General features: G+C 37.5%; 1 protein-coding gene across 7 annotated transcripts in view; it reads left to right on the top strand.

Annotated features, from left to right (window-relative positions):
* The window catches only part of LRP1B (LDL receptor related protein 1B), a 1,334,345-nt gene that overhangs the window by 1,113,373 nt on the left and 205,687 nt on the right, over positions 1-15,285 (top strand). For all 7 annotated transcript variants that reach the window (XM_075117809.1, XM_075117811.1, XM_075117812.1 and 4 more), the window contains one exon: positions 6,817-7,016. In XM_075117809.1, the coding sequence (XP_074973910.1) occupies positions 6,817-7,016 (200 nt within the window). The remainder of the gene's footprint in view (positions 1-6,816; positions 7,017-15,285) is intronic.

Genomic DNA, 15,285 nt, shown 5'->3' with positions numbered 1-15,285 from the left:
CAGCATTGTTACATTTTTCAGTGCATGCATATTCATCTATGTTACGTTTCCACGTGCAGGTTGAATATCACCATTATTGTTTTCTTCCCAATCTAAATCTGTACTGAACCAGAGTTACAGGAATAATGGGCACTGACTAACTCACAGCTAGAGAGTTAGTTTTTTAAAAGGTTTCAGAGGAACAGCCGTGTTAGTCTGTATTCGCAAAAAGAAAAGGAGGACTTGTGGCACCTTAGAGACGAACCAATTTATTTGAGCATGAGCTTTCGTGAGCCACAGCTCACTTCATCGGATGTGTACCGTGGAAACTGCAGCAGACTTTATATACACACAGAGAATATGAAACAATACCTCCTCCCACCCCACTGTCCTGCTGGTAATAGCTTATCGAAAGTGATCAACAGGTGGGCCATTTCCAGCACAAATCCAGGAAGTGAGAAAACCTGGATCTATGCAGGAAATAGCCCGACTTGATTATGTAAAGAGTTGTCACTTTGGATGGGCTAGCACCAGCAGGAGAGTGAATTTGTGTGGGGGGGTGGAGGGTGAGAAAACCTGGATTTGTGCTGGAAATGGCCCACCTGTTGATCACTTTAGATAAGCTATTACCAGCAGGACAGTGGGGTGGGAGGAGGTATTGTTTCATATTCTCTGTGTGTATATAAAGTCTGCTGCAGTTTCCACGGTACACATCTGATGAAGTGAGCTGTGGCTCACGAAAGCTCATGCTCAAATAAATTGGTTAGTCTCTAAGGTGCCACAAGTACTCCTTTTAGTTTTTTAAAAGTATACTCTTGTGCAAACCTTTGTATTCTGACTGACTACTGTCCTTCAGAAATCACTGACCATTTGAGAGTTGATATACACCCAGATATATTTGTAGTGGGCAAAATTATCGATTAAAAATCAATGAAGTAAATCATTTTTCTCACACAAAAACAACTTCGTCAGATATTTGGTTGTAAGCTTTCCAGTGCTGAGGCTTTATTGTCATACCTATCTATAAAGCACCAACTCCTTGCTGGCCATAACCTACTACTACTATTACTAATAGTAGTAATAATAATAATTAATAAATAACTTCTCACTTTACCCAGCTAATAGCAAAAGAAATTTTTAATTTCTAAGTGAGACATTGCAATGTACCAACAACTTCATTGTGCTTCCTGTTTATGAGGTGATAACTGTAACCTCATAATATTTACCGCCTGGGTTTATTTAACTTGGTGTACAGTTGTTGCCTCATAAACAGGAAGCACACTCAAGTCACCAATAAATATATGTATAAACAGTGGCCACTAACACATCAGTGTTAATGTAGTTGAAAAAGTCGTAAAAAGTCTGATTGTTTCCTGTAATACAGTTTCAGCTCTTAAAATGGATGTTTACAGTGTAGATCATTTTTAACAGGAATATTACTTAGGGCTATCCGATAAAAATAATAGAATGAAGTAACTGAACCCCTCTTCAGGTAAGTAAAATTTGCAAGTAGCATTCACTGCTTCATCTGAAATCACGGAATAGAGAAAGCTTGCTTTGTTTCCTTTTCAGATGAGAATTAAATGTGTAATGCTCACTTTATCATTGAGACATTTCTGCTTAATAAGGATAAATAAAGCTCTCATAGTGTCTTAGTGTAAATAAATTAATTATTCTTTTCTATCTTTATTTCCTAAGGCTCCAATAATCTCAAATGCCACTGACAGAAGGAAGCTACTGGGGTGGGGGCTATCAATGGAAGAACAGCAGTATACTTTTCTTGAGGATGATCATGATGATACCACCTAGCTCTTACGTAGTGATCCCAAACAATTTTCTCTGTCCAACTCTGCAGCATCAGCATTCATAGTTGGAGAGGGGCTTTTGCTGGGAGTGCTGGGTCCAGGAGATGGCCAGTTTTCATAGCATTATCCCTCTTCAGACCTACTTGGATATAGTAGTGCAAGATAATGCTGATTCTGTTGGCAGTATATTATGTTTCTTACCCATCCACTTTGGGTAAGAATTATTTAGCAGTGGCTGCTGTGGAATCCTCGTCAGCATGATGGGTAAGGAAAAGGGAACTCAATGGAGCAGTGTTAAGACACTGGTCTTCTTTACAAAAGCCCCAGTATTTTCAGGATCCCTTGATTGATTTCCCTGTCTGTCTTTGGCCAAGCTGTATTCTCTTTCTCTGATGATACAAGCCCCAGGCCCATCTATCAGAACCATCTGTAAAAAGTAAGCAAGTTAAAACTTAGGTTCCTGACCCAAGCTCAGAGTTTTTGGCTCTTAGAGAATGACTTGGCTCAATAATTTCTGAGGGAGCAATGGCCACAATAGAAATTAATAACATAATAAATCTTTTCAGAGTGCTGGATATATAAAACCATCACCAAAATCATTCAGGTTATTTTTTGTTTGGTTGGTTGGTTGGATTTTGGTGTGTGTACTTTCCCCTCAAATTTCAAGTTCATTGAGTTGTTCTTGTGTGATTGAAATGGTATTAGATGAGTCCAGTTCATCCTTTCAGGTAACATGCTAAAAATCATGGTCCATCTATATAGTAGGGATATTAAAAATGTTATCACAGTTTTCATAAGAGAAGGTTTTCCACTGAAGTCTGTGGCCAAAATTCCCCATCCACCTCACATTGCTGTGCAGTGTGCTTTGGGCCAATGTTCTGTTTCCTTCTTCTGTAAAGTACCTGAAACTGCATTTCAGTAGCTTTCTTGTACATGTAGATTTTGCTTCTGGACCTTTGAGTTGAAAGTCCCCATAGAAACATACTTGCTGCTATATTTTTAACACTTACTGTTTCCAGAAACAGGGACAAAAATGTAAAATTAAAAAATATTTTCTCCATTGAAAGAAATAATTCCAAACACGTAGAACTGATTAAGGGAAAAAAACAAGAAACAAGAAAAACAATGTCACAACATTTTCCCCAATTTCCCCCCCTGAAAAACTGAGATATTCTAGTAAGCTTTTTGGTTGATTTAAAAATTAGGAAGAAACTTTGTGAAAATAGAATGCAATATTAATTAAGGTTTTCCCAATGTAAAATTTGAAAAATGTCACCCAGCTCTGTTCATGGAGAGCTCTGTCCTCAATTATTGTTGTTGTTGTTATTATTATTATTTTATTATTGTCAGAGCAAACCTAGATACAACTGAGGAGGGGAATAAGGCAAAAAATACTTTCTCAGGCAAAACTGGCAGGCAAAACTGTTTTCCTTGGATCTGGGATTGCCAGGGTCCAAACTGCTCTTGAGCACAAGTTAATGAGACCTGAGAGCTACTCTGCCATGCACTGGCTTGTAAAGATCACTTAGGAGACATTCCACCAATGAGGATCACAGGTGCATAGGGCACTCTTGCTGTTGCCCCCATAATACCTCTTCCTCAGGGCCGCACAGAGGTTTTTGGTCCCTGTGGCAAAATCTGACACTGAAGACCCCATTTTACCAGATTTTCTCAGTTTACTAGTAGAACAATGGTGTTTGTTTTATTTTCCCCCTAACTGACATTCATACAAATTAAGGTTAGGCTACAAGAATCTAGCTGGGTTGTTCTTCCTCTCAAACATCATTACCCGTATTAAATATTCTGCAGACCAAATTCTGTCATCAATTTTATCTATACAGCCTCATTGTGTACAAATTCTGGTCTCGGTTACTCATGTGTTTGTCTTTAAAATCTGCTCTGCGTTACACTAGGGTAAATCTGGAATCACTTTATTGACTTCAGTGAAGTTACTCGGGATTTAATTACTGGTGCTAAAGAATGTAGAATTTGCCCTTTTGTCTTCAGATGATGTCTTTCATCTGTTACACGTGGTAATCTCACTAGCCTTCTGTGGGAATACACAGGGGCAACTGAGGGCATAAAGTGGCCTCCAGAATCTTACCAGTGATGATGCAAGAGAAGGAAATTAGTCATCCTGGTAATGTTTTCAAAAAGAACTGAAGTGATTTAGCTTGTCTACATGGTGGGGTAATGCACCTTACAAGGGTGTAACATCAGAAGTGGACTAAAGTGTTGCACATCAATTGGTCTGTGTAGACCCTGCTGGTGTGCGCTAACTGTTCCCTAGCATGTAATCATTAAAACCCACTAGGGAAGCTTTAGCGCGCATGAGTGAGCTTTAGAAATTATACCCCCATAGTGTGCATTACTGTTCAGTGTAGACAAGCCATTTGTTTCATAGACATTCAGTGAGATGATGGTATATCTACACTTCGATCTGGGGGTGTGATTACCAACGTGAGGAAACATACTCACTCTATCATGATAGCTCAATGAGAGCCAAAGTGAAGCTGCAGTAGGGTGAGTGTGGCTGGACATGTTGAGTATGTGCCAGTCTGAGACCACAGGCATGTACTCGAGACGGCTAACCCTTCCTGCCACTTGCAATGCTGCAGCAGCTATTCTCTATTTTTAGAGCACTAGCTCAATCAGAGCTAGTGTGGGTATGCCTCTTCAAGCTGGGAATCATCCCCCCCCCATCTTGAAGTGTAGACGTATCCTTACTCTCCTGAAGACTAGAGTCATAAAGAAATTTGGGCTCTCTCTCTGGCCCAATGTTTCTGTCATTTTCCACAGTGAAACAGGTTCATCATTGGTCCAGAGAGAGCAAGCAGGAGAATGAATTTGTAGCCAGTTGGTTAGAGCACTCACCTGGGACATGGAAGACCCACTTTCCCTGCTCCAATGACTTCTTAAAATTATTTATCAACAGTGGAACAGCTTCAATAGAAGACACTTTGGAAACCCCACATCAGAATATCCCATAGCCCTGTGGCTAGGGCTCTCACCTGCGAAGTGTCAGAGCCAAGTTCAGAATCGTAGATGATTAGGGAACTTTTATTGCAAAAATTCAGGCACTGAGTTTAGGTGCTCATAGGATGCAGCTGAGTGATGGTTTTATGAATTTCATGTTTTCTGAATCCTACTGGGGACTGATTCTGGGATTTAGGCACCTAAAGTGTCAGAGGCCTAAGTCCTTTAGTGAATCTTGCTCTGAGTGCTGAAGTCCAATAATGTGGAAATGAAAAAGAATTATAAATTTAATAAATTTACTCTGAAAATCACTGAAGACCAGTAAATACAGAATCCCATGCTCGTTCCACAGTCACTCTTCAAAGTCGAACCAGACATTAACATCTTTATTTGTTTGGTGCTGGGTTTTCAGCATTGATTTCTTGTGATGTTTTAAGAAGGTTGTGCTGTTAAACCAAACTGTTTAAATATATGGAAGTCAAAAATACAAATCAATATATAGAAAGGAACTCTGATTATGTGCAAAAGAGAGAGCACATAGGAAGAGAAAGAATACACTAGGTTTGGTGCTGTGTGATCTATTTGTACCCAAAGATGTAGTTCATCTTGTGGGAATGGATGAGGACACTTCTGCTTTTATAGAGAGGATGTTTTTGTCTCTGTGTGAAAGACAGAGAAATGAAGAAGGAAGAATTTAGTGTTACATCACAACTTGTCTAACTTCTAATTAGAGAAGGAAGAGGAGGGTTTTCTGTCTTTCTCTTTTATATGCCAATAAAAACGGCCTCTGAGCATACATAGCTTTTCTCATCCATCCCAACAAGCTTACCTATGCTTGTAACTCATTTTTTTCCTGTCATTTAATGATAATGTGCTCCACTAATTTCCTAGCAGGCAGTGTTCCCATGATTTTCCCTTGTGACCATGTGTATCACTACCCACAACATGATTACTTGCCAAAAGCCTTGGGGGGCAGGATACTTGAGCCTATTTCAGTCTCTTATGGAAGAGCCCACCCATACCAAGTTAATATGGGTGTATTAATACTAAAAGATAAGGCAAATAAACTGAAATAATCCACCTTTCCTGCTTTCCCTCAAATCATTCTTAGGTAATGACCCTCTGATAATCCAGATGTAAAGGTCAGGTGTTTGCAGCCTACAGAAGAGAAGAGACAGCTACATATGCCATGAATTTGAAATAAGTAAACAATACAATAGAACCCCCTGTACTCAAATCCCCATTTTAGAGTCCACAATCTTATAACTACATTTTTTTCTCACCCTCTGTGTGGGTCAGTAGCTCATGAAAGATAAATTATATTAGTATACCAACAAAACATCTTTAAGTGTAACATGTGCCAGGCATTTTTGCTGAGTATTCACAATCAACAGAAAAAGAAAGGAAAAACAAAATCCCCACCCAATGTGATATTCCCTCATTTTCAGCCAATTAAGAAACATACATTCCTCCAGCAATACTCTCTCCTCTTTTAATCTTGGCAAGTGTGCCATCCTTGCTATGTTTTGGAGTTTGCCCATTATGAAAGGATGTCATTTTCATCATAATGCTGTGATCGGTGAAATTAGTGTATAAAATATAAAAAATTGGCATTGTAATACAGTATTATGATATTTTACCTACCTGAAATTCTTTTGGCAATAACATTATTGCCATTATTGCAGGACCTGAGACTAGCTTAGCAAAATCATGATGATATTTCAGAATTTAAGGGTGGCAATCCTAAATCAATCTAGACATATATATAGCCCATTTTGAGCTTTTCCTTTAGTGCTTTAAGTACAGATGCAAAACTGCATCAATATCTCTATCATGGCAACTCATACACCTAAATATTATACTTCAAGCTGTGAAGTTGTAAAATTTTCTTTGAAAAAAAAAACCTCTCAAAAGGGCTAACTTGGAGCATGAAAGCACTATGGAATAATTCCTGGATAGTATTTAAAACCAACCAAATACATTTTAAAACATTAGCTGCTATGTGTTAGTGCCTTGGCAGCTGTAAATAAAACAGTTATTGATTTTGTTTTCCTAGATATTTGTACTGGATTGATTGCTGTGAGTATCCTCACATTGGTCGTGTTGGTATGGATGGCACCAGTCAAACTGTTGTCATAGAAACGCAGATCTCCAGACCTATGGCTCTTACAATAGATTATGTCAATAGTAGACTCTACTGGGCTGATGAAAATCATATTGAGTTTGCTGACATGGATGGATTTCATAGACATAAAGGTTGGTCAAACAGCTGTAAACGTGCAATTTTTGACATTTCTTATTTTTAATTAAAGGTGTATTATACTAATTGGGAAAAAAAAACTTTTGTAATCTAAATGTGAAGAATATTGTGCTTTGCAAGATGACAAAGCTACATATTTTGCTTTTTTGTAAGTATTTTAAGAATCAGAATGAGAATTTGTTTGCATCATTAAGCAGAATACTAAATGATACTTTCTGAAAAGAAAACCGTATTCTTCCCCCTTCTGTATTAACCAAATTTAGACAAGATCAAAAAGGTAAGTTTCTATTTCTGTATTTCTTCATTATTTCCTCTGTTTTTGCCAACACATATATTTTGTTAGATTACTCCTCATGAACACTGAATTTGTTGTAGATGTTGGCTGCCAACATGAATCCTGCAGGGCAAAATCCCTACTCCTGCCAATCTTCTGTATTCCTTCCATGGCTTAGGAAAGCCTCTTTGGCATTCTTTTAATACATGCAAATGTGCAGCAATTCATATCTGTGAAAAATGCCTTTTATCAAAAGAAAGCAAAAATTCTAAATAGGGACTGAGTTTTCTTAATAGTCCAAATACATTATTCAATAGTAAGACTTTTTTTTTTCTTGGTTGAATTAAGCAATAGTTTTTTAATGCATTTTATGTATTAACATAGAAATGTTACCCTTAAAGCTCTGTTGTCACAAATGGTTTGCTGCCTTTTGGTATACATAATTACATCGTCTCTAGGAAGAAAATTATTAAGGAGAGGCAGTATTTTTTCCATTGTTAAAGATAACATTTAGTTTCTATAATAAAGCCTGATTCTGCCCAAAGATCTTACGCTAAAATCTTCAAACATGAAATACTGGCCTAAAAAAGGGATAGGTTAGCTCTAGAGCTCAGTGTGACAGACTGAATGTCTATTAATAAAGTAATATTTAATAACCAAGAGAGTTGAGGGGCCGAAAATAAGCTTTAGCAAAACTCCATCCAGTCAGGTAAAACTACTTTCCTCAATGAGTAATGGATATGGCCAATCAGAAAGTACTCTATTTGCCAGGCACAAGTAAGAGTCACTGAACTACATTCTTTTGGATATAGGGTTGTTAAGCTTTTCAGAGGCAGCTATCAAAGATGGTTGTATCCTCTTTTGGCCACATGTTCGGCTTTGCCTAGGCAAAGCCTTAGAGAATCAATAAGTGTAAAACTCAATTTTATGTATAGGTAACTGGGGAAACTTTGATGATGGGAGATGGCTCCTAGGAGTGTCTACCCTAGATGATGGGAGATGGGTTCAGAAAGGCCATACCCAAAATGGGGGGTGGAAGGGTGGGAAAACTTAGATGATTGCAAAGGGAGGACTCTCTCTCCCCCCTCGGAACAGTGTGGAGGTTAGAAGTCTGACACTAGGGTCAGAGCATAAAAGTACTTTTTGGAACATGCAAGCATTTCTTTCCTTTCAGTAACTTAAACTGAAATTGCCTTGTTTAGTTTATCTTATGTAAAGTGTAAATTTAAGTATGTTAGGCAAACCATTTCTTTTTCTCACTTTATCCATTTTCTCTCTGTTTCTAAATCTGTGGTTGTATGTGTGGAAAGTTCACCCCAAGGAGAAAAGGCACCTGTTATCCTAGAAAGAGGCACAGGAGGCAAAAGAGGTTTTGGAACATAACCTCCCCCCCAGTTTTGTCTTGGTTAATAAGGCGTAGGCAAAAGGGGCCTGTGCTACATGACATATGTTGCATAGGCTGTGGGGGTCAAAGACCCAAGGAGATGCCAGCAGGACCAAGGAAGAGATGAGAGTTGGTGGTGGGATCAAGTAACACTGAGAGTAGAATTTTTCTTCCAGAATTAAAGAAAATAGAAGATTTTTGCACTCCATCCATATTTAGGTTGTCCATATTTCAATAATGTCTTCTTTTTTTGTCACTTTATAGTGAAAACAATGATGATGAGGAGAAAGATAAAACTGAGGAAATGAGATCGAGCACAGAGGGTCAGAGATTAGTTCATTAAATTCTTACTTTAAAAATTTTATTAACATTTTAAATAAAAGTGTCATGGTAGCACATCATCTCTTATAGACTTAAAATGAGGAGCCAGATGATTGCTAGAGATTTTTATTTTCATTTTAAAAAATGAATAAGTCTGTAGCTTAATGGAGTTTATAGCTCTTCTTGGAGATATGCCTCAAAGTTTAAATAAATCACGTGGTGTGCCTGTGAGGGAAATTAGAGCATTTCCACCAGAATTCAGGTTAATCGTACTTGACATTTATAAATTAGGAGATATTTAAAAAGAGATGTTCACCAATGAACAAAAATCTTCTATTTTTTTTTCTGAGATTCTGTCCTGAGAAAGGAAAGTAGGAGAGAAAAAAAATAAGTTTAGTGACTTTAGTTGAGGAGGGGAATGCCTCCCTGATCAGTTGCCTATCCAATCCCTGCTAGCATGCACCCGTGCTACTTCTGGCAGACCTTCCTAAAGGACACACCTCTTTCTGACCACCTCACATCTCCAAGAGGTCTGGGACATGGTCTGGGAACAAGATGGAGCTTGGGAAGTCCATTGTGGAAGAGAGTATTGGATGCAGAACTGAGGGCTGCAAAGACATGCAGAAGGGGAACATGTGCAAACACAGCAAGGCCAGTAGAGAAGGGAAGTATGGGACTGAGAGTACTTCATCCTTCCAGCAGATGTCAAATTAATTGGTAGGTTTCACACTTAACAGTCCTCCCAACATGGCTAAATTGCCTTGATGAAAGGCTTACAGCACTGCCTTGGTGTGTTGAAGATAAAGCCTCCCCAATCTTGTGGAAGGGAGTAAGTTGACCTCCAAAGCACACACACCATTTTGGGGGTATTGGTGTCATCCTACAAGCATCATAGAGTTTGTCTGAGAATCTAGGGACTTCCTAATTCCTACAGAGGAGTTGGAAAGGATCAAGTGAGAGCGCTACCTAAGGTTTGTTGAGAGGTTATGAACCCTAGTGGACACTCACTCATATTCATGCTCTAAGGTCCATATGAGTTGAGTTTCCCATCTGTGGATCATAGGAGATTTGCAGAAAAGAGAGAGAGAGAGAGAGGAATATCCCTAATGTGCTACCTTCAAAATTATTTTACTCTCACCATTCACTCTGAGCTCTTCCTACAGAACTCAAGTCTCTGAATATCCCTTCCACAGAAGGTGAGCCCTCTGTTGAGGATGTTGGAAAATGCATACAAGAAAGTTTTCTGAGACTAATGTGGGATGTGGCTTTTGGTGGACCAGGACACTTCTTACTGTTACAACACTGAACAGTCAACACTGAACAGTCAGTTTTTTGTGTAAAGATCTAAATTAAAAAATGACAATAATGTTTGTAGTGTTAACCAAGACTGAGAACTTAAAACTGAATTTCTGCAAAGCAAATTATTATTTAGTAATTCAAGGGGTAGTGAGGTTTTGTAAATCCCTAATTTGGTTATTTTTCATTGAATACCCAAAGAGTTGGTGAATTGTATTCTTTATTATTATTTTCCTTTAGCAACTTAATTTTAAAATTGGAAAATAGTTTTATTGTGAATGTTTAGTAGAAAACTTTAATTCAGTAAATATTAATGTGTGTTTTCTAATTCCACTTTTATGAGGCAAGATAGAAAAGTAGGGTTGTTGTTTTTTGGGGGATGGGGGGTTTCTCTCACACACAGAAAGAATCTTCTGCTCTGGGATCTGGCTAGTAGATTAAATGGTGCCCACAGAGGTCAGAGAAGCGACTGAAACTGTTTTGGCACCCAAACTGTTCCCTCCAAGTAAACATTGGAAGTGTTTTATCACCATAGCACAGCACCTCAGCAGCTTTTCTCATCGCTGACCCATGGGTTTTCACAATTCTCCTTCTACATTTTCACTTCTTCAGCCATTCATATTCCTGTCCTCTGTTCCTGATGGCAATCCAAAAATAGAACTGTGCTATAGGATGTAGGGGAGGCAGCTGCTATAGTCCTCAGGGCTGGATTAAGGCATAGGCACTGTAGGTCTGTGACTAGGTCCCCAGCTCCTAGAATGACTAGATTACACTAGAATCTGAGCTTTTATTTAAAAAGAAAAAAGTGAGCTTTTAGGCCTCATGGTTATGAAGAAAAGATTCTAAATGTGTACTACACATATACAATGTAGTAACAATTGCCTGAGTCTGCAGACAGCCTGAAACAACAGGTGTGAACTCACCCATGCCTTTCAGTGTTAACTTCAAAATTCATTCCTGCATGGGGCCCTATCAGCGCCACCTCAACAGAGGATATTGTGTGCAGCAGGCCCAGTCAGTGCAATACTGTGTGGACCTCTGCTGTCACCCCATGTTTCTAGTGAAAGAAGAAAGACCCTTTCTTTACACCCTTGCTATTCCCAAGAGGAAGAGTGCTCCATGTTGCTGCTGTCTCTGCCTCTCTGGGATGGGAGGGATCCCTCAGCATCACCATAGTGTGGGTGCAGGGCCACAGGCAGATCCTGTGGTGTGATATTCCTAGAGCTCTGGCTTACTTTAATCCATCCCTGGCTGCTTTTGACTGACAGAATTTGAATCTTGAAAGCTTGGTCTTTAAGCCCAGTTTACTCTTCTTTTAAATTCTAGCCATGGGTTGTAACAACTTTCCAACAGGTAAAACACACTCATCTCTCTTGCAGATCTTAGAAACTATCTAGGAGAGGGGAATGTCTGATGCTTTCCTCTCCTGCAGAGTTCCTGATCTTTGCAGGTGAGAAATATCAGTGACTGCCCCCTCTTGTGTACATTATGGTTGGTAGGAGAGAAGTTGTACTGAGAGTTTTGACACACCAAGTATGCTAGGGATCTTGGGGAGTTTAGGAGAACTTCATGGCAATGGAGACACTACTAACTTTACACAAAAAGAAAAGGAGTACTTGTGGCACCTTAGAGACTAACCAATTTATTTGAGCATGAGCTTTCGTGAGCTACAGCTCACTTCATCGGATGCATACCGTGGAAACTGCAGCAGACTTTATATATAAAGTATATACTATACTATATATAAAGTCTGCTGCAGTTTCCACGGTATGCATCCGATGAAGTGAGCTGTAGCTCACGAAAGCTCATGCTCAAATAAATTGGTTAGTCTCTAAGGTGCCACAAGTACTCCTTTTCTTTTTATATATATTGTGTGTGTGTGTGTGTGTGTGTAAGAGCTAGCTAGATCCATCCATCAATCAATCAACCAATTATAGGGAGAGCTGGTAAAGTGGCTGTTAGCAAATAGCAAAAACCAATTGACAAAGTATGTCTGTTCTCCCTCACTAGTGTCGTGTCCACACAGGGGATAATAATTTGCTATTGCTATCAGTTGCTCCATGATTCTAGTGGTAGAGGTCAGTTCTGGGACTTAAACTCTGCTAGTGACCCATGTTGGTGTCAGTATGATGCCTTATGAAGGATTTTTTTAAATATTTCTTTTTTAGAAATCACACACAAACGATGTTAAAAAAACATTAAGGATGCAAAGTCAAGCATTCCAAAATTAGGAAATGTTAGAACTAAGGTTGTCCCACCAACCTTAATTCTGCCCTTTGCTACATATGTACTTATAGTTAGAAAGGTTTTAGTAATACAGAACCTAAATCCGCTATATATATATATATATATATATATATATATATATATATATATATATATATAAATAAAAATATTAATATAATATATATAATATAAATAGTATGAAATCATGTATCTATGGACTCTATCATAATGCATACACAAACAGGGTCTGGATAAAGTTATACATTCTAGCATTTCCTAACTTGTGAGTGCTTGACTTTGAAACCTTAATGTTATTTTAGCATAGTTTCTTTAATTTTATATATATTCACTCACACATTTTCCATACAGTTAAAATTAATTGAAATCTGCTGTGTAGATGATTTTTTAAATTTATGTTGTAATTACACTAAATTGTTATTGAGTGTTGGATCTGTTGTGATCATAGGCCTAGGTTAATAGTTTAGGTCACTCTTAAGGGGGTTATTGTGGCTTCAGAAAACTCAACCAACAATTACTCCTCCTCCCAAGCTAATTTGCATGCTGCAATCTTATTATTTTAGTTGAGTTACTGTCAAGACTATATAAATTTATCAAGGGTTCAAACTGGTACATTACATGACCAACACCAGTCACTCTTAAAAGTTACATGGCTGTATGCTAACTAATTAAGGGCCAGATTCACCATTATGCTCCAATTGGTTTCTGTTGATTCAGGCTACTTTGTTCTTCACTGGCATAGTACTTGAATATGGCCTTAAAAATTACTTTAAAAATGGTATGAATTGTCTTCAGTCCATTAAAGATATCATTCTTGTTCATGCATAATTTTTTAAATAATTCTAAAGCGAAAAAAGAAATTCCCTACAAAACCTATTTAAGCTACAGTTAAGATTGAAAGTAGGTAACATAAGTGTAAACATCATATGGTAACCATACATTTAGGTATAAGTCATTTAAATGTTTGTAGTCCTAGATTTTATTTTAAATAATTTTTAAAGACAGATTCATTTTTCATTTCCTCCTCCACTCTAGGTTATTTTAGCTATTTTAGGTGCCATAACTGCATTGCTATACCTTAACATGTTTAGAGGTTTTTTTTATTTTAATTTTTTAATTTCATCTTATCTTTGAATTTCTGGATTTATAGTGCTTGTTTGGGGGGAAAATTGACATTTTTTCTATTTTTTTTAATGTTTAGATTACTGAGATGTAATCTGAATCTTAATCTCATTTTAACAAAGTTTTTTGTCTGGAAATATACTTTACTGTGCAATTCAAATCTCAATTCCCTAATGGGAGTGTGTGTTTTATAGGTATTAAAATGATTAAATAGAAACATTTTAATTGCAACCTTTTCAAGTTTCAAATTACATTCCAAAATGCTAATTTCAGTCTTCAATATTAGTTAATACATACATACACATATATATTTAGGAATCAAGGTTTTAGTTACTGTGATTAAACAATTTGTTATGCTCATTAAGCAGGATTTGGGTTTTTTATTTTTAAGATAAGATTTTAAATGTAGTAAAAGTAATATTGACTAATATATAAAATATTAATCACTGAAAGTCTCTAGCCTTACAAAATCAATAATAAAACATTCTACAAAACTCATAAATAAAATTTAGTTGGACTACAACAATAAGTATTTTTTTCTTTTTATTATTACAATCTACCCTTTCCCCAGTATACTTTACAGCCACATATTTAGTTCATAAACATATGTGAATGAAAATATCTTTGAAAACAATTTACATTTAGTTGCTTTAAATAAAATTATATATGATAATACAGAAGTTTGAAATTAGCATTTTAGAATCATCAAAAGGATTTGTTCAAGACCCAACAGAGAAGCAGAGATGGTTGTGTAGATCTGTAAGGAGATAAGGGTGGCTTATAAGAAGAGGGGGAGAGTTGCATGTACATTGTTGGCAGAGAGGAAATCTGGAAGCCACTCAATCAGAGTTAGAAGTGGAGCTTGTGGTGGGGAATTGGGTCACAAAAATCTGAGTTAGAGTCTCTATGGACTTGTCTACACTTAAAATGCATTGCTATAGCATATCAGTGTAGACATTACCTACTTTGACGAGAGGGGTTCTCCTGACAGCACAGGTAATGCACCTCCCCAAGAGACAACAGCTAGCTTGATAGAAGAATTCTACCACCGACCTAGCTCTGTCTACACAAGAACCTAGGATGGCTTAACTATGCTGTTCGGGGTGTGGATTTTTCACAATCTGACTGATGTAGTTAAACCTAATTTTCTAGTGTAGACCAGGCGTTAAATACAGTTATACTCTAAAAAGTGACTAAAATGGTATTGTGGGATTCAGTGTTCATTGCTTCTCAATAACTCTATGTCCACTATGTTCACTTTACAAATAAAAAGAGCTAGGATCTCAATATCAAACTGGGTTCTTTATCAGTCTGAGTTCACTAATAATAAAGATTCTGCTGATGGAACAGAGATGATAATAAAAAGAAAAGGAGTACTTGTGGCACCTTAGAGACTAACCAATTTATTTGAGCATGAGCTTTCGTGAGCTACAGCTCACTTCATCACGAAAGCTCATGCTCAAATAAATTGGTTAGTCTCTAAGGTGCCACAAGTACTCCTTTTCTTTTTGTGAATACAGACTAACACGGCTGTTACTCTGAAATCAGAGATGATAATGCTGTTGGTGGCGCAGGAGCAGTAATGGAATTTAACTCACTTTCTCCTCAGTATATGAGTTGTGAA

This window comes from Caretta caretta, chromosome 11 (genome assembly GCF_965140235.1).
Source record: "Caretta caretta isolate rCarCar2 chromosome 11, rCarCar1.hap1, whole genome shotgun sequence".
NCBI classification, from domain to species: Eukaryota; Metazoa; Chordata; order Testudines; family Cheloniidae; genus Caretta; species Caretta caretta.
The sequence above is the reverse complement of the archived record's forward strand: the minus strand, read 5'-3'. Positions and strand labels throughout refer to the sequence as shown.